General features: G+C 42.7%; 1 protein-coding gene across 5 annotated transcripts in view; it reads right to left on the bottom strand.

Annotated features, from left to right (window-relative positions):
* Nucleotides 1-8,721, bottom strand: part of EPB41L4A (erythrocyte membrane protein band 4.1 like 4A) — a 134,410-nt gene extending 125,689 nt beyond the window's left edge. For all 5 annotated transcript variants that reach the window (XM_062019415.1, XM_062019416.1, XM_062019418.1 and 2 more), the window contains exon 1: nt 8,344-8,721. In XM_062019415.1, coding sequence (XP_061875399.1) covers nt 8,344-8,442 — 99 coding nt within the window. In that variant the 5' untranslated portion in view covers nt 8,443-8,721. The remainder of the gene's footprint in view (nt 1-8,343) is intronic.
* Between the last annotated feature and the right edge of the window lie 11,747 nt (nt 8,722-20,468).

Below are 20,468 nucleotides of genomic sequence, written 5' to 3'. Positions count from 1 at the left end.
CTTTCTTCAGTCTCAGTCCTTCAAGATGCTCAATTGCCTTTAGTTCTGTGAATTGTTAAAGCATATGCTTACATACATTAGTAGCTGTGCCAAATTTTACCACTAATTACATAGGGAAACCGCCATTTTCTGCCTTCCAAATACTTTTAATGCAATTGAGAAAGAAAAGATTCTCCTTTTCCATTACTGAAAGGCATTCTGCCTCAAACAGACAAGGAATTTATCTCCCTTTGCATTCGGTTCTCATTTTCCTGAAAACACAGGAAAGATAGTAAAGCACTGAGCCTCCAATTATCAAACAGCTCACTCAACCACATACAGATTTTACCCACATTCACAAGAATTATGAGAAAACAAAGTGTCTTCTTGTCTGGCTTACAGAGAGCCATTCATAACTCTGCAGAGTTTGAAAGGTAAGCACTGACAAATAAACAAGTACATAAACCATACAAAATACAGCCCACTTTTTCCTCCCCGTTATTAACTATCAATGACTTTATACTTTAAATAGAAGCAGAAGGAGCTATGAGAGATCACTGAACATAAAGGATTCCTCTTAGTAAATGTAACCAATACAAATAATACTGAAAATAGGAGGTAGGGTTTGTGTGTACTGCCCTCATCTCACACCAGGCAGAATACAAAAATTCACCAGGGGAAATGAGAAAAAAGGGTTTAAGAAGAATCCTCCAACATGTCTAACAATCAAGTTTTAACATAACACCCTGGTATGGTATGTTAATGATGCATTCAACTCAGTATAGATTTCCATGAGGAATGATCAAAGAATCCCAACATGTGTATTTTAAATTTTAGATGTTATTTTGAGTAATGATGATTTGTACTATTAATTTGAAGAAACTATTGAGGTGTCCTTTTTTCCAGCTATGAAGATAGTAGCAGAATTACATTTCACAAGAATGTCACTTGTCATCACACCATTTACTTTCCTCTCTCACTCCCATTCCCAACTATTGTCTCTCTCTTGACTTCTAACCTCCCCATTACTACTCTCTTCCTTACCTCAAATAAAGAACGCAGATCCACTGCCTGTGTGATTAATGCTGACTATGTTCTCTTATATACTTTAGACTGGACTATCATGACCCATTTTACTACATGTAAGCACCTACCTCTCAGTGTCACTAAGCATTCTACTTCCAACCAGTGCAACAACAGGCAAAAACAAGGTATGGTGTGTTTGTGGTGACATTGAAATTTAGCTTTAAAAAACTCTGTAGTTATGCTCACAAAATAAGCAACACAGCCTTCTACCAGAGATAATAGAGTACATTTCCCACTTTGCAAAACAGGTAGGTTCCCCTCTTAAAACTGCAGAAACACAAGGGAGCAGAGCTCTCATTTTGTAACATTTCCATTGGTTTTCCACTTCTAAATATGGCATGGATTCACCCCAAGAATGTCCCTTTGACCTTAGTGCCTACCGTGTCAAATCATTCCCAACATAGGATGCAAAGCAAGAAGTAGGAACAAAAGCACAATCAATACTCTAAGTATAATCTTCATTTTAAACGCTGAAGTTAAATTGGTATGCAGTAAACACAAGATTTAATAAAAAAGGTAGGATCTAAATGGTGTACTATAAAATCAGTCTGCAAAATTCTACACAGATGTTGAAATACAATTATTTGCTTTGCAAAGATCTCCCTTTTGAATAAAATGTAGCTAATGTACCTGCTCTATCATTACAAAAGTTAAATCCTTTTGAGGAAAATAAGACTTTGAATAGAAAATTACTGAAAAGAATGAAGAAAGGAGAATGCATAAGTAATCTCTCATCTTTTTATCAAAAACATAGATATTATTGATAATGCAGGATAACCAATATATAACTTTGTTTTCTCCTATGTGTTCAACAACATCATGGCAACAGATATTTTATAGTGGAAAGTGGCACAAAACTATAGCTTTTTAATGACTTCTCCTCCTGAAGCACCTCTCAAATTAATTACTCTGTTTCTTCAAGAGTTCCATTTGTATCATGTGGTAATTTTTAGCAAGTTTATTTCTGGAGAGGAAGAGTTACAATTTTGCAGTTGAATTTTAATTTAGCATTTTAATAAACTAAATGGAATAAAATATCAACAGCTAGTATTTATACTAAATACTCTAAAACAAGGAATGCTCAATTCAAGTTACAGAAGTCCAAAAGCATTTAATAAAAAGGCCACCTTGCACAGCTTGCATTTGCCCTGGTTATATTAAGAAATTATTGCTCATTGAAACCAGCAAAACAGACCCCTCTGACAATATTATTGCTCAAAGCTCAGGTTGACTAAGCTGTAAATTCATTTAAAAGTTAATGGATTTCCTCCTTGCTGTCATGCTGGTTTCATTAATTTAGTGAAGTGTACCTAGGGAAAATAAAGTGTCTCAGTGTTCATTTATTTTATGGTTATTCCCTAGGGTATTCAAAATTGTTGGTCTCATCTGTAAAGATACTGGTGAAACTCATAATCTCTTCCAAATTTGTGACAGTAATTTTAAGAAGCAGTCAATAGTATGGTTTGTGAGCCCTTTTGTTCCTTTCATTATTTTGTAACTACAAATGTACACTATTTCAATCCACTAATTTCTTTTTTTGGGTTGGGTGGTGTTTTTTTGTTGTTGCTTTTGATACAAATAATCCTTAGCTCTATTGTAACTGTGGCTGAAAGGAAGAAAATACTTACTTATTTACACTTGGAGACTGACAATATTACCTGTCTAGTTTCCCTGCTGCTGTGCAAAATATGCGCATATAACAGGAAACTGCAGCTTTACAATGGAAAGAAATTATGAGGTTGCCAACATGACTTAGAATGGTATCAATTTTCCTAAATACAGCTTTCAGTGTTCAAAGAAAAGCTGGATTTCTGGATTGTATCCTTTTAACCAATTCCCTGTTTATTAACTATTTTTTCAAAACAATATTCTGAATATCAAGAAGACTCTGCCTTAAAAGTATGTTAATCAATACCAAACAGGGCAAATGAGAGAATACAATTTAACTTTCTTGTGCTTTGATAGAATAGTTCAGTAATTACTGTAGGTGGTAAGTAAATTACCATAGGTGGAAAAGAACTGCAATCTACCATTAAAAAGATTTTTAGGATTTCTGAAATACTATACCTGCATAATTAAGAAAACTTCTCTCAGAAAGATGCTTTCATTTAAAAAAAAAAAATGTAGAGCTATAAACCAATACAAATCACAAAGATCACACAGCAGATGATTAACAATTTGACTTTTTAGTGCGAACTCTCAATTAGAATAATTAACATAGTGCAAGAGCTTTCTATTCATTGGGCTCTATTTCCTGCTGACATGTGCATTCATTAAGCATTTTCACCAGGGAAAAAAAATACAAGACTACTATTGACTCCTTAGAGTCCCCAGAGCTAAATTAGAATGATCCAAAAGTGCACCCTGTATTTTCTGTATATACTAAATTTTGAAGACATGATGCCTGGAACAACCTGAACTGCCCAGATCAAAAAATAAAAAAAACAAACCACCAACACAAAAACCCAAACAACCACAAAAACCCAAACAAACAAAACAAAAACCCAAACAAACAAAACAAAAACCCAAAAAGAACCTAAAATGGAAAGAAAAACCCCACCAAACAAAACCAGAAAGCCACCAACAAAGTTCATTGGGGAGTGAAAAAAAAAGAATGCTAGAGTAATCCCCAGAAAACTTTCTAAGAAATGGTATGTCTACCTATTTCTACAGATCGTATTAAATCATATTGTCAACCATTCTGTATATTTCTTAACATTTTACACATTCTGACTAACATTTTTCACATATCAACCCATTTAATACAGTTCCTAACCTCAGTCAGTCCCTGTATTAGGCATTTGCGTGTTTGTTGTTTTTGCTTATTTTTTTAAACTATGTTGAGGCACTGAAGCCTGCTTTAAGATTGTTGGATCTCAGTATATCATCACAAAGAAAAATCTGTCTGCTTATTTCAGAGGTAAAACCACACACTTTTTTTGGAGACTTGAGTATCTTATTCCACCTGTCTGGGTAGCTTACAAGCCATGAAATGCATCTCTGTATGGAGGGTCACATACGGAGGGACAGACAGCGCTATATATCATAACACTTTAATATATCAAGTAAGTAGCATGGTGGCCAGTACTAGCTAATTAAAATAAAGTTATAGAACATACACTGTAACCAAAATCTTACAGAATAATCAGTATGTCTAGCTTATTGACCACTTCTCTTACAATGAAAACGTGAGGTTGGCCCATCACACCTGTCAAATTAAACAGGACTGAGACAGCACAAAAAGAGTGCTCAGAGAGGAATTTCAAGGAATACTTCAAAAGTGCAATGACCAGATGGCTTAAAACTAATTAGTAAGCTTGTTTACTGGCGAAGTATCTACTGTTTTTTTCAATAACTTTATTCCAACTAAAGAGATATGAAACATTTATATTTGCAACAGTCTAAATTTCTTCAGGAAAAAGAAAACAAACATCTGCCATAAATCACATTTTCAAGAAGGGTAAGTAAAAAGGTTGCTAAATTCCTGTTTCACACACATTACAGGATGACCACTCTTTCTGAAACAGCTAATCACTATGAGGATTCATGGCAGTATTTTCCAAGAGTCCACAGAGGTTTCTTTGACCTTTAATAACAAGTTTGTCAAACAAGGCACATCAGTCTCTTTCTGTGAGGACAATTACTCCAATTACCAATAGAGTCAAAATATGTAATGCCCACAACCCATGAATCAGGTATCACATCAAAACAGTATTGATATGTATTGTGACATCAACAAGCAAGTCAAACCTATTTAGAAGGTAGCACCATGCCTAAGTTATTGTTTCATCTGACAGTGAGTCAAAGTAACAGTTCCAGAAAAGTGATTAGTTTTCAGTTAATATATGATTAGTACTGTATTTGCAGCAAAAATCTGTTAGAAACTCATTTCTTAATTGACATCTTGAACATCCCTTTTAGAGGAAAAACTGCCTTAATCTGAAACCATATAACTTGATCACATAAACTGCACCAAAACCTGGTGAATAGCCTCTTTCAATCCAAAATTCTTTGGACTAACAACTGCCATTGCTTTGCTATCTCAAAACATGTATTCTCCAAAATATCTCTTAACTGTTTATATACTACAGGGAAACAGTTAAATGAGATTAGAGATATTTGATGCCCTTTCCTGATTACCTAGCTGTTACTAGTATGCTGGAAATCTGAAGGCTGACACAGCAGTTTCCACATTTTCACACAACAGTGCTACAAACTACAAATGCACAAAAGAAGAACCATGAGGAAGAACCACAAGACAGCAGTAGTAACAGTGAAAAAACAGAAACAAACTACCACACGCAAAAGTCACATTGAGCAACTACAAGGAAGAGATGATCAGAAACTCCTCCAGACAGCATGACCCACAGCAGATTTGTCAGTGGCTCCCATCCTAGAGGGCTGGGAACTTTAGTCCTGGCTGTTCTATAACCTTGGAAAAGTCACTCCACCTCTCTGCCCCTTAGCTTCCCCACCTGGGACCAGAAAAGAATAGTGCTTTCTTTCCCTTGGGAAGCTCTTTGAAATGCCCAGAGATGAGACAATTAAATTGCACATGAAGTCTTAGCCTCGTGCTACCTCTGCTCATTGTTTTTATCTGAAGCACAACTTAAAGTCCACAGTAGTATTAAGAATGTCTTAATAAAAATGGTAATTCAAAAATGTCCAGTTTTGCTCTAGATTCTGTCAAGCATAGCAAGCCAGAAATAACTACCATGCAAACCAAGCAATGCATCTTTAAAATTCCACATCAGTTCTGAAACAATTATCTACTTTATGCCATTATTTCAGACTCACTGAAGTAACAAAGTTACCTATGACTCCCACAGTCACAGAGCTCAGTCTTCCACCCTTCAAAGCAAATAAACAGGACTAAATCTACTAACATGAAGTAAGTATATAGACAGTAAATAGCTATTAAATGGTTGGATGTTACTTCTAGCAGACATGCATCTGCTTGAGGGAAAAGAAGGAAATGAAGTTGCTTGTGCAACCACTTAAAATCTCTGCTCTTAGAATAGTTCAAGATTTGTGAAACAGTACCAAAAACACGTATTTCCTGTATAGCTGAGAACCCAATTAAAAGTGTGAAGACAAAAGCTTGCATCCAGAATCTGGAACTGTTTTAAAATACAACACATAATCCATATTGCTGTGCCAAAGACTAAATTCTACAGAAACAAATACAAGAGACTGAATTTTTAGATGCATGCACGTTAACAAAAACACTGAAACCAAACATTCATACTTCAGGATTTAAGTGCCAAATTGACAGAATATTAAAAATATACATTCTCTCTTACTAAGAAATAATCATATCACTTCAGTGGAAACTCGTGAAATAAAATGCCTCTTGAGTAATTTCACGAAGAAATTTTCAGAAGAAGCCACTTCTGCCTTCCTCCAGCTGTGAAAGGGATCAGGGCACCAATCTCACTGAAGACTAACTCAGCAAAAGGAAAATTACTGGTGACCCTTTAGCTGAACATGCCCTCTCTTCACACACAGCTGCACAAACACTTGTGCAAGTACAAAGGCAAGCGAGAACATAATGGTGGAAACTCTTGACCAGAGAAGAGCTATGCAGTTCCTCTTTGTAGGTTTTCAAAGGCTCACGGAGCTGGGGTTTCATATTATACAATTCAATCTTTAAAAAAAAACCAAAGAGGCTCTTCCAAAAAGGGAGATTCTGCACTCCCTAAAGCTCCTTGCTGCAGTGTCAGTGGTTACCCCAAAATGTTAACAAACCATTACTTTTCTGTCAGATCAGCACACTGTTCAAACTGACTCTATAACTGCTTAATGGTTAGATTCAAGACAGAGAAAGAGCAGGTGGAAGGGGTGAAATATTTAGCAGCACACCACATTCAGATAACTTTAAGAATGGCAGGAAACCGCAACCTGCTCTTAAACCAGATGGTTCCCAAAACTGAAGTCACACGTTCTTAAAAAGAAGTTCCAGCTTCAGACCTTTTATTTTGTAAGGGACATCAGCTCATATCAGACACTGCACAAACCTGTCACCTTTCAGAGTTTGGATTCACAAAGCTGACTGTAGGACTATCTTTGTGGATTATTCTTTTAATATTCTGCAACTTCATTATTTACAGGCAACAAAAGCATACATGCATGCATAACACATACCCACATCTGCATGTAAAATAAGGTAAGTTTTTCAGGAGTGTCTAAACTTGAGACTTCAAAGATCCTATGTAGGTCCTGAGTCCCAGGATCATGGTGATTTACTTACTCCTCAGTGCTAAGCATGGATTTATGAGTCTTTTTGCTCTCAGTTGATTCAGCAAAACTTGATAATTCTCCATACATGTAGAACTGGTAGTGCCACAGATTACAGTTAAAATCATATGATTAAATTTAAACTCCTCCTTCATCTTCCATGAGTTTTCCTTTCCCCAGCTGCATTACTAAACTTCATACTGCCCAGTGGGAGCATACCAACATACAGACTGTTATTCTTTGTACATCTTCGGTAAAATAGGCGAGCTACGCCCCAAGCAAAATCTTCAGAACTGATCTTTTTCTCTTTTTCTGAGTCAACACTAAAACAATATTCTTCTGTTGCTAATAAATTCAAGTCCCTGGCTTTCTGAACAAGGCGTTTAGGTGCCTGAGACCTGCCATTTGCTGTCTCTGGGCTCGTTACCGTTTGGCAGCTTACTACTTACGCAGAGTTCACCGGCGCCGAGCCTGCTGCAGCAGCACAAGACCTTCGCCCACCGACCAGCCTACCGGCCACGGGGCTGGAGACGAAGCCGAACCTCCAGCTCTGCGCTCAGGAGCTGCTGCACCGCCGACCCCGGACCCGGAGTCAGGCGCCCAGCTCTGCGCCGCCGACACTAGCGCTTCCACGGCAGCGGGAGTGGGTAAAGGCTTGATGCCGGTGTGTGACAGACCCGTCGCCTTTTTCTCTTTTCCCGGTCGCACGTACAGTAAAACACCGGCGCTGAGTGTCCCGAGCGCTCCGGAGCGGTCGGCACCTGCTGCTTCACACGAGCGTCACGCGAAGCCTCCCCGCCAAGGCCGCACCGTCAGCACGCGTCTCCCCGACTCAGCCACCTCTTCCGCGACTGACACCAAAGTTACGACACCCTTTTATTTCGCCTCCTGCGGGACTCTGAAAACCGTTTTCTTTCCCCCGTCGCTCCCCTCCCGGCTCCCGAAGCGCGGCGGGGAAGCAGCAGCCGCGGGCAGCCGCCCGCAGGGCGTTGAGCCCGGCCCCTGGGGCTCCCCTGCGGCGCACCCCACGGCCCCACTCACCTTGATGCCCTGCTGCTGGGTGGTCAGGGTCAGCTTGGACTCGTCCAGGAGCAACACTTCGCAGTAAAACTCCTCCGGGACGGCGCAGAAGCAGCCCATGCCTGCTGCGAGGTACGAGACGGGGGCCGGGAGGCGGAGAGGGGCCGAAGCGCAGCCGGGGCCGGGCCGCGCCCGGCTCCGCTGCAGCGGCTGATCTCGCTGGCTCTAGGGTGCAGCGCGCAGCCCCACGACGCGGCCCTCCGCCGCCGCCATCCCGCAAAGGAAAAGCCTGGACGGGGGTTGCCGGGCGCTGCCCGTGAGAAAGGGCGAGCGAAGAGACCGGCCGCACGTCACGAGGAGTGCCGGCGCAGCCCTCACCGCCGCCCGCTATCACCGCGGCTCCCCCGCCGCTGCCGCCCCGGGGAGGTGCCGAGCCGCCCTCCCGCCCAGGCCCCCGCCCCGTCCGCGTTAGGGTTCTGCGCTTCCTCTTTGTGTGGAGGACCGGGCGCCGAAGAGGGGGTGGTCTCCGTCCAGCTCGCGCTTTGACTCCGGCCGCGGACTCTGCCAGCGGAGCGGGGCGAGCGGCCCCCCGCTGCCCGCGGCCTTGCAGCGAGGGTGCCGGCCGTCTCTCGCCTCCTTCTCGGTGGGGGCGGAGGGATGGAGAGGCAGCGAGGAGATAGAACTGCCGGGCACGACTCAAGTGCCAGGCAGCCGCCGGCTGCCCTTCTGCCGCCAGCCGAGCAGGGCTTTCCTCGGGCAGGCGGCGGCGGACCGAAGCGGGGCTTTGAGACGAAGGCCGGCAGACAACAGCTGCCAGGCCGCTCGTGGGCTGGCTGCTCCGCTCCCGCCCGGACGGACACCGACACCCGTCCCCGGCGCGGGCCGCGGAAGCGCGCCGCGTCTCACGGTATCCCGCTGGCAGCCGAAGCCGGCGGCCGTGCCCCGCTGCCCTGTCCCGCGGCTCAGCAGTGCCGGCGGCGGGGCGCGCTGCGGCCCAGACCCAGGTGCCGGTGTCGCCTCCTGCCCCCCGCCGCCCTCCCGGCGGCCGCGGCCCCGCGCATTAGCGGCAGTACTGCCCCCTGCTGGGCCTCGGGCGGCCGCGGCGCTCTCGAAGCGCGGCGAGCGGTCGCGGAGCTCGGCTCTCGAAGGGCGACGGGCGGGCGGAGGTCGGCTTTGAAAGGAGCCGTGTCGGGAAGCGTTTTCTCTGGCATGGCGTTAAATACCGAGCTTGCTACAGGCAAGGCGGATTAAAAAACCAATTGAAAAGCCCAGTAGTGTTAAAAACAAAAGCAAAACTCAACACCTCAATAAACAAAGAAAGAAAAGGTATAATATAAAAAAAACTTGCAACTGCACTCGTAGTTGCTGTCTGCAGTTTCTGGACCATGCACCAGTCTACTTTGTCTTTTCATTCCTGCATATATCCGTGTTCTATGATTTTTTCCCCCTCAGGCAGAAAGTGAGTGCCCATGCATTTGCTTCAGTGGCCACGCTTGAGTCGCCCTGTTGAAGATTGTACAAAGTTTGTGAAAACAAATTTCAGAATATACATAAATGTTTTTCCCCCGATAGTAAACTTACTGGTACTGGAGATTTCTCGCTTGACAAAGCCTGCGAGGTAGGCAGGTGAGTGGCCCAAAGGATGGTAACTCTGTTATTAAACCCCTGACCTATATAAAACCCTGCCACTCCCAGGAAATATCACTTCTGTTTTTCTGATTTGAAGCAGGGAGTGTTTAAACTGGGACATCGGGGTCTTGGGATCTCTGCATCCTTCCTGTGACACCAAAACCAGTATTCTTTGAGCACTGTGAAGATCAGGACAAAATCCATTATATATATATGCACGGAAATACAGCCTTCTGAACAACTTATGGACTATGAGGCCTTGCAAAAGCTTAGAAATTAAAGTTTCTAAGTTTTTGTGTTGGGGAACATATACCCAATGAGAATGTTGCCCGGACAGCACAAGAAATCTAGATAAATTTATTCCTAGTTTTCTAAACACATTCCTCAAACACAATTCTTGAACCCTTCTGGTAGACAAGAGAACAGATGGTTCCTCTTTCCCTCTCTTCAGTCTGTTTAGATCCATACATCATGCATATTATGACATAAATTACCCTGTCAGTCGGTCAAAGCCATTATGTATGTGTAAATCACTGATTAATCAAGGGAGAGGAAGGGCTCAGTGAACTTGAAACCTGGTTTCAAACCTTTGATAATAATTTTTAAATGGCTCAACATCACAATCCCACAGCTGTGCAGTTTACAACAAAACTACAATTCAAGTGACTTCTATAAGATTCTGTAAGATTATTTCATCTCATCTCTTTTGGAAGATCCATTTCACATTACTGCACATTAGGTAATTGGTCCACAGGGAATATAGAAAATGTGCACTCGTATTCAGCTGATGCCAGTGTTTGAAGCACAGAGTTATTAAAATGCAGACTTGCCTCCTAAACAGCTACTGCCAACAGCTTGCCACTGATCCAGCCAGCACTGATCAGCATGAGAAGCAGACAAGGAAGCCTTACAGAGGCAAGACAGTCCTGTTTTGGCCATAAATCATGGGATCAAGCACACAGTTTCAAAACAGTTTCAGCAAGGCCATTGTACCCAGAATTAGACCTTTGCCTAATTAACCATAATACTAGTATGAAAGTTAACACTCTTTGACACCCCTGACAATGAGCTACAAGAGGTACATGCTAAATGTACATGACAATGTTCCTCAACTCTCCACCAAAATCACCTTAAATGTTGCCATAGGAAAGGGACAGAGAAGTCTGGGATGTACAAGTCCCCAGGGAGAGGGAGATAGAACTTTTTTTAGGTTTTTTAGCCTTTTTTGTTCTTTGAATTCTTTTAGTGCTTTTAGCCTGTGCTCTTTAGGGCAAGACTTTTGCTCTTCAGAACAACTTATCTAGCCTTTTGAGTATTTTCACTCTGCTTCTTCTTGACTTAAGAGAGACAGATGCAGCTGAGAGAAACTGACAAGCCAAGAAAGACAGTCAACAGGTTGTACTCCTCTTCCTCCACCAAGACAGGGATGCTCTCTTGGTTAGAACTGTGCTCTTTTGCTCTGTGGCAAAGAATCCCCAGGACAGTACTGCTATCATATATCAGCACTGTTGTAGTATTTATCAATGTGAGACACATAAGACAGTAATCTCTTTCCAAATCCATTAGGAAACTGAGGTCCTTTTTATTTATCTCTATAAGAAAAACCACAAAAAACAAAAACCACAAAAAAAACCACCAAACCAAACAAAACCAGATCAAGCACCACAAAGGAAAAGGTACCGACATGAGCTCGCAGCACACAAACACTTATGGACATGTTTGACTCAGGCATGTAAGTACAGGACCAGGGCATAAAGGCATCTTTGTCCATTACCTGTTCGATGAGGTGCCCAGCACAATTCACGCAGCCACTGTGATCCATAATATCTTCATTAGAATGACCAGTTTTAGCTGTAGTCAAGTGTTTTCAGTTATGTTGTTTAAACAAGACACTGAGCACCAGAAGGACTTGTATATGTGAAGTGACCTACATTCACATTCTAACACATCAGCAATTAGACTAGTACCCAAAAGAAACATTATCTGGGTTTGCACCCATTTTGACACTTTTTTGCTCACAAACATTTGCTGCCAGTAGTTGAACAGGTAGTCTGGGTCATGATGATCTGTTTTAGCCAGTATCATAGAATCACAGAATGACAGTGGTTGGAAGAGTCCTCTAGAGATCATTATCACTTACTTATCACCGTTATTTACTGATCCATAGATACACAATTCCTGTGTCTTATCCTTGAGGGCTTCCAGAGCTTTATCAGAAAGTTAAAGTGAGCCACAGAGCAACTTCTTCATCTTCCTTCTCATGTAATGACAAGCTTCTTGCATTCAGCTCTCTGCTTACACAGTGAGCAGAGGAAGCTACTGAGGTGTGATGCAAGAAGTTTGACGTGAGAACAGAAAGCAACAGCAATGGATGTACAACCCTTTTACAAAAAAAAAAATCCTAGCAGGAGGAGCTTGGTTTAACAAGGTGTTGTCCAGTAGAGCCTGGGATGTTTCCTGCAACTCCTGCAGCAGCACTGCACTGCCCTTATTGAGCATGCACCCATCTGCCCATACAACATTGCCACAGATGTCTGCAGCCCTTCCAGAGGGGTTCTCCAGATGTTCCACATTCTATTGAAAGCTATACTGATTTGTGTTGCTTCCACTCAGAAAAGGGAACAAAGCAGGCAATGGAACAAGAAGAATTTCCGTAGAGCATTTTACAGCATCCAGAGGCTGAAGCTTGAGTGAGATACAAATGTGCATGAATTCACATATCTTCATCACTAATGACCGTTTTTCTTAAAACACATTCATGGATGCTGTCATCTAATGATTTCTCTGGGGTCTATGTTACTGCTACACATCTCACACGTATATCCGCTGGACAGTAGCACTCCATGGTCAAAAACATTGCAAAAATAAATTTATTCCTAAATTAACCTGTTTTGTATTTCTTTAAAAAATGCAGTGACTTGACATTATACTGTACTTAGCACACTTAGAGCCCTTAACTGAGACATGCCAGTCAAGACCACTTAAATATGAGAAATGTCAAATTAAGGGTGATTTGCAGACCTATAACACAGTGATAACACAAAAAAAGTTCAATTTGAAAGAACCCAAAGTACATTTGAAGAGCTGATTGATTTTTTCAATGCTTCTATAGAAATGAACACCTTGAGAGTCTCTGCTTTTACATGGCACTGAGCAAAAATCCATTGTGCTTTTTGTTTGCTTGTTTAACAAGACCCAAGAAGGTGGTAGCACTGCAAAAACACATACAAATTCAGAAAATTGTAAGTATTTATCACTTTCTGATTTTTTAAGAATGAAAATATGATAGTAAATATACTTCCTCCAACCAAAAATATAAAATTAAGCTTTCAGGATATTTATTGTAAAATATAGAGCTAAAATTAGAAACTGCAAAATATTTAAACTTCTCTCAAAGCAAGAAAAAAAAATCTGTCTTTTGCTACAGTTTATGGAAAATAACTTTGTGTGATCTGGCTTTACAAAGTCTCTGCCAAGGTTTTGAAAAGTTACCTATATGCAAAGAAGAATCAGATGATCCTGTTTGTTTTGCTTATGCTCAGCTTCCTGAGCAGAACTTAAATATCTTTTAACAGTAAAGATAACTGTGTGGAAAGATGCAATAATTCACCTTACCAAGAGAAAAAAAATTATTGCTCTCCAGGACATTAAGCCGTGTCCTGACAGTTTAGAGTGGTACCTTGTGGCCACAGTCAACAACAACAAAAAAATAGAGACTGGGGACATTTGAGAGGTGGGCTTGCTGTAGAGAGAAGAATCACTTTTCCAAAGAGTACCACTTAATGGAAAAAATTCTACCTTTCTTAGTTAAATAAGACAGAATCAGAGTAGAGCCATACTCCAGCACAGAAAGAAATTATTTGCTCCAAAGTGGTGCACTCTTTCCTAACACATTAAAGGAGTACCAAAAGCGTATCTTTGGGGTAACAGCAATGCTTTGCCAAAACCTTCATGTTCAGGAACCTGATACTATGACTGTTCCAAGGCACTAGATATATACTCTGATATTCTGGTAGAAGGCAGTTGTTCTGAATACACATTTAGTGAAGCACCAGAAAAGGCTGGTCATGCTGACTCACAAATTGCAAGAGACTTGAATAATCAGTCTGCTGTTGTTTGAGCTTCAACACTGCTCAAACACCACAGCAACTGTGTGTCTGGAACTATTATTACTTCCTTTCTCCCACTTTCTGAATACAAGTCTTGAGGGTCATCTTTACCAAGAAGTCCTCAGTTCTCTTTCCCAGAGGCATTAGACCTCTGCAATCTGTGGAAATAAGCCCAGGGACATGCTAAACTTCAGCAATTACTTGGGCAAGCCAAATATGGGCTGAGAGGATTCCCCTAGCCAGAACCCCAAGCCAGTTCAGGAAAGTAACCACTCAAGACCTAGTCAAAGTGACACAGATGTCAATTCAGATGACCACGTTAACAGAGAGTATCTCCCACCCATGAAAGTGAGACAGTGCTGATGTAGACAAGTTACCCGTAGGAAGCTCTGACAGAGAAAACCACTGACTACTCTTACCAAGTTTATTACATTTGTTACTGTGAATTGTCATTTTTTATGAGATCTTTATTCTGCTTGTTTTCTGATGTCTGGATGTTATAGCCACATTCATGATTGAGATCTTCAACACTAATCCTAAATACAGCTTCTAACTTAAAGCTGTCATTACCTCATTTTCTAACATTGTGAGGTCTACACTAAATCAGTATCAACTGTAGAATGCTGCAAGATTTCAAGTTTTGGATAATCTGAAAATCTAGAGATTATCTAAAATGTCTCATACAAAGGATTGCCTTTCCTGGAAAAGCAATGCTTGTTAGCTGTAGCCTGAATGCTGAAAATGCAGTCATAGGAGAACATCACCTATTGTGAGCTATGTTGTGAGCTGTGAGGCGGAGTGGTGATGCGGTACTCTAGGTACGTGGAATAAACCAGTCTTTTCTTCAGTGACCACACTTATCTATGCTGATTTCATAAGGCAAAGGATGTCAGCAGCTCCCTGAAACTGATCAAGGAAACAACCAGCTCACCATGTATAATGTAGACTCAGATACTTGGTAAGAGAAAATACAGACTGAAGCATATCACACTGTGGCCTTCTGTGACTTCCTTTCAAGTTTCCTTTCCATAGTCAAAGGACTGTATCAGGAATGGTATTGTCAGTAGGAGTAGGGAGGTGATCATTATCCTGTTCTTGGCTTTGGTGAGGCTGCACCTCAAATACTGTGTCTAGTTTTGGTCCCCTCTCTGCAAGAAGGACATTGAGGTGCTGGAGAGGATACAAAGGTGGGCTACCAAGCTAGTAAAGGATTCAGAGTACATCTCATATGAGGAATGGCTGAAGAATCTGGGGCTGTTCAGCCTGGAGAAAAGAAGACTGAGGAACACCTTATTGCTGTCTACACCTACCTGAAAGCAAGCCGTAGCAAGGCAGAGGTCGGACTATTCTCCCTAGTAACAAACAAGCAACAGAGCAAGAAGAAATGGCCTCAAGTTGTTCCTGAAGAGGTTCAGGTTGGATATCAGGAGGAATTCCTTTACCGAAATGGTTGTCAGGCATTGGAACAGGCTGCCCAGGGAGGTGGTGGTGTTAGCAACCCTGGAGGTGTTTAAAAGACAGGTGGATGTTGTACTTGGGGAAATGGTCTACTGGTTGATAGGACTCGGACAAAGGCTGGCCTTGATGATCTTAAAGGTCTCTTCCAGCTGAAATGATTCTATGATTCTATGATTCTATGATTCTATGATTGAGGAAGGATTCCCTCAAGCTTCTACATCAGACACTGAATCAAAGTGATGCTGCCCCTGCAGAGAGATTGCTCCAGTTTAGAGTCAGACCTGGCCACTACATGGACAAATTGGTTCCTGTTTCTCACATCTCCTTGAACATGGGGAATATTTCTTCCTGCAGAGCCCAGGAGATCACTCTGATAAATTATGAAGTTAGGGTGAATAACAGAAAGCTCTGGAAAATTTGCCCCTTTTTGGGGAGTTTGTTTGTAACTGTGGTTATACTTGACTGCCATGTTTGTGTGTGAATCACTTGATAACATTTTATTGTTTCCATAAAACATTTTAGGAAATTGTCCATGAGAACTGCATGGGACAGGAAGTTCTTTAATAAACCAAACAAATCAGAGAACTCAGCTTGCCTTCAGAAAAAAAATTTCTTGGACTCTAGATGAGAATTGTTTCACAGAACTGTTAACGTCTTGGCATTTCATACTGTCATAGCATAAGTTTGGTGTGCCCTTCAAGAGTAGCACTTACATGCCTCATCATTCTCTATAGCTAACAGTCTAACTACTTGCCACCTTGCTTTTCAAGTTACTTGATCATGCTGATATTGAGCTGGTTGAAAAGAAGCTTGACTTCCATTACAGGGGTGGAGAGCTGAAGATACAAGAAAGAGGCAGAAGAAAAGGGAGGAGGAGAAACAAACTAATCTGTGATTGGGATGGCAAAGAACTGCAAAGTAAAGCTACAGCACAGAGGTAGAAGCTAGGAAAACAAAAGAAACAATGAGAAGATTCTTTGCGACTTGATCTAGATGAACCTGCTTCTGCAGAGGGGTTGGACTAGATGATCTCTAAAGGTTGCTTCTATGATTCTATGGTTCTCAGAGAAAAGAGAAACAAAAGGAAGAAAAGTAAAGGAAAAAAACATAGAAACTGAAAAATATAAAGGGGATGAAAGTATAGTGAAAATGTTCTAAGCCAGAGTAGCTTCTGTAGGAGCAGGGCCTGCCAAACAGGGACAGAAAGACATAATCAGACTCAGCAAGAAAATGTAACCAGCTTTGACGGAACTGAAATTGAAATTCTGCTTGCACAGGTCTTACCTTATAACGAAACGTTTTGCCTGGAAGGCAACTGGTGTGTGAGCTAAGCACCATGGGTGTTCCTCCTGATTATCTGCACTCACAGCCTTCCAGTGCTCCTCCTCTGCTCCTCACCATCCTTGCCTGGCTTCATCTTTGCTACACGCAGTAATGTAATTTTTAAACATCTGCTTTTGGTGTTTTGGGCAGAGAGCTCATGATCTGTCTCACTGTAGGTTCTCCTAACCACCCAGGTTAAGCAGCAAGGCACATACTAGTTGCTCACTGTGGAGGAATAGTTGAGGGAGCATGGACATGGATCCCGGGGTATAATGTTAGGCCCATTGGGGCAAGGCAGCCTGGGCTCTAGTTACATGGATTTGATGCACAATCAAGACCAGAGTCAGAGCCATGGTTAAACCAGTTGCTGTCACGTAGACAGCAGGCCGCTTTCTGTTCCCTCATGGTCAGATTGTTTTCGGCTAAAGGTGGTAAAGAACTTTGAGGAAAAACAAGATGGGACATGTGAGGGAGCTTGCTTATCGCAGAAACCGCAAGTAGGATGAACATGAAAATGTAATCTATTAGCTGCTGTTCCTGAGCTAGCTTTGAAGCTGCTGTATATGTAAGTTAGAGCCTGCTTTCAATAAAGTAGAAGATTTCTGCTACCACTCACATTGAGTAGGACTGATTTCTTCCCACCCAGCTGAGAATCGGACCCTGGGTTGATAGCCACATGAAGTAGGCTTGGAGCTGGTTTTGTTCTTCAGGCCACGAGCTGGTTTTTTCAGGCTTCAAGCTGGTTTTTTTTAGGCCAAGAGCCGAAAACTTCACAGCAGCTCACATAGTCTTGTTGGCATTTGCAAGGCTTTTTTGGTTGGTTGATTGTTTTTTTTTTTTTTCAGCTGAATGTACAAAACAAAGCATTTGTGGATGAAGCTGCATGTGTTTCTGCACCTTGAAAATAAAAACTGTCTTGGAGAACGACACATCTTACATTAGACGTTGATAGGTGATAGGTGATCCTACGTGTCTCAAACTGTACAGCTCTGTGCATGGCACACTGCATATACAAAATGTCATATACAAAATGACTTCAGCATGAACATTCACATATATTCCTAGGACATAAAAGTAGGAAAGTTCCTCAGCTAACACAATGTGTAGAATGTATTACTCTTCTAATAGAGACATATTTTCAAATCCATCACATCACAGAATAGCAGATTGCCAGAGATAGCTCCAAGGCTGTAAAAGCACTATACACAGCATCTGTGAAGAGAAGGTTAATTACATTGATTCATTCCTTCTCTACTAATTCTTCTACAGACAACCTTATCACTTGCTAGCTCATAGTATACATACCATATTCATAATACCAAGTTCACTGATGATGTTTCAATCAGCTCAGTAGGCTCTGTGTCAGTCTACAGTGTGCCCTGGCAACCAAGAGGGCAAATGGCATCCTGGGGTGCATCAAACCCAGCACAGCCAGCCGCTCAAAGGAGGTGATTGTCCTGCTATATTCAGCATTGGAGCAGCCTCTCCTTGAGTACAGTGTGCAGTTCTGGGCCTCACAACTTCAGAAGGATGTGAAGGCACTTGAATGCATCCAAAGGAGGGCAACTAAGCTGGTGGAAGGTATGGAAGGCGTGTGCTTTGAGGAGCATCTGATGAGTCTGGGTTTGTCTAGTTAGGAGAAAAGGAAGCTGAGGGATCACCTCATTGCTCTGTACAGCTTCCTGAGAAGAGCAAATGGAGAGGGAGGTGCTGGGCTCTTTCCCCTGGGATCCACTGACAGGATGTGTAGGAATAGATCCAAACTGTGTCAGACATTAGGAAATATTTGTTTAGTGAGAGGTGAGAGGGTGGTCAAACATTGGAACAGGTTTCCTAGAGAAGTGGTCAGTGCCCCAAAGCTTATGGTGTTTAAGAGGCATTTGACAATGCTTTTTATAACACGGTTTAACTTTTAGTCAGTCCTGGAGTGGTAAGGCAGTTGAACTAGATAGTGCTCCTCAAATCAGTACATTGGTGAACAAGCCAGCAAACAGAGAAAAGAATAGTCATGTTAAGGGCAAACTGAAGCCAGAAACATGTAATGGACATCACAGGAAGAGGTGAAGGGTGCTTGTTGTGGGTGACTCGCTGCTAAGGGGCACTGAGAGACCCATCTGTGGAACAGGTAGGGAGTCAAGAGAGGTGTGCTGCCTGCCTGGGGCTCAGAGGGGCTCAGATTATTTTCTCCTCTATCCTGTTCACTGGTGATAAAGGAGGAGTTTGTAATGGAAAAATCAGCCAAGTAAACTCCTGGCTGAGAGGCTGGTGCTGGCCGGAAGGCTTTAGGTACTTTGACAATGGATCCTTCCTTGGGGACTACAGCTTCATAGGACGGCATGGCATTCATCTCTCCCGTAAAGGCACTGGATTTAGGGCAAGGCACTGGGAGTAGACTAGCAAATTTAATAAAGAGGTCTTTGAACTAAGGGACTTGGGGGGTGGGGGGAGAAGCAAAACAGAACAAGCTGTCCCCTCTAGCTGGGAAACAGGGCAGGACAGGGAACGCAATGATAAGTGCCCCTTGTCTGCACATTGGGCTGAGATACGGAAGGCTGACCACCCTGAGAAAGAGCCAAACCAGGGAGGAACCTCCCTGGGACCCGCCCAGGGAAACCTATGTGCTTGAGTAATCCCCTGTGCTACCTCTACACCGATGCACACAGCAGGAGGAACTGGAGATGTGGGTGCGGATACGGGGCTACGACCTCTTTGCGGCCACAGAGACATGGTGGGACAGCTGCCATGACTGGAGCACAGCCATGGAGGTCTATGTATTGTTCAGGAAAGACAGACTGACAAGGCGTGGAGGTGGAGTTGCTCTCTATGTGAGGGAGCAATTAATGTGTACCAAACTGTGCCTGGGTGGGGATGAGGAGAGAGTAGAGTGCTTATGGGTAAAAATTAATGGGCAGGGCAAGGCAGGTGATATTGTTGTAGGAGTTTGCTACAGGCCACCTGATCAGGAGGAGGAAGGGGATGAGGCTTTCTACAAACAGCTGAGAGCTGCCTCACCATCACAGTCCCTGGTCCTCATGGGGGACTTCAACCACCCTGATATTTGCTGGGATGGCCACACGGCCAAGCACACACAGTCCAGGAGGTTCCTGCAGATTGTTGATGACAACTTTCTGTCGTAGTTGATGGAGGAACCAACAAGGCGGGGTGTGCTGCTGGACCTGGTACTGACGAATAGACAAAGCCAGGCTGGGGATGTGAAGGTTGGAGGAAACCTCAGCTGCAGTGACCATGAGATGGTAGAGTTCAAGATCCTGTGTGGAAGGGGCAGAACACAAAGCAGGACCGTGTCCCTGGATTTCAGGTGAGCCAACTTTGGCCTCTTCAAAGATCTACTTGGACGGATCTCATGGGGTATGATTCTAGAAGACAGAAGTGCCCAAGAGAGCTGGTCAGTCTTCAAACACCACTTCCTACAAGACCAGGATCAGTGTGTCCCAATGTGCAAGAAAGGAGGAAAAGGAGGTAGGAGGCCTCCATGGATGAGCAAGGATCCACTGGGACAACTCAGGCAGAAAGCAGCCACCTATGAGAGGTGGAAACAGGGGCTGGTTTCTTGGGAAGAGTATAGGAACACTGCCAGGGCATGCAGGGGTGAAATTAGGAAGGCTA

This window comes from Colius striatus, chromosome Z (assembly GCF_028858725.1).
Source record: "Colius striatus isolate bColStr4 chromosome Z, bColStr4.1.hap1, whole genome shotgun sequence".
Taxonomy (NCBI): domain Eukaryota; kingdom Metazoa; phylum Chordata; class Aves; order Coliiformes; family Coliidae; genus Colius; species Colius striatus.
The sequence above is the reverse complement of the archived record's forward strand: the minus strand, read 5'-3'. Positions and strand labels throughout refer to the sequence as shown.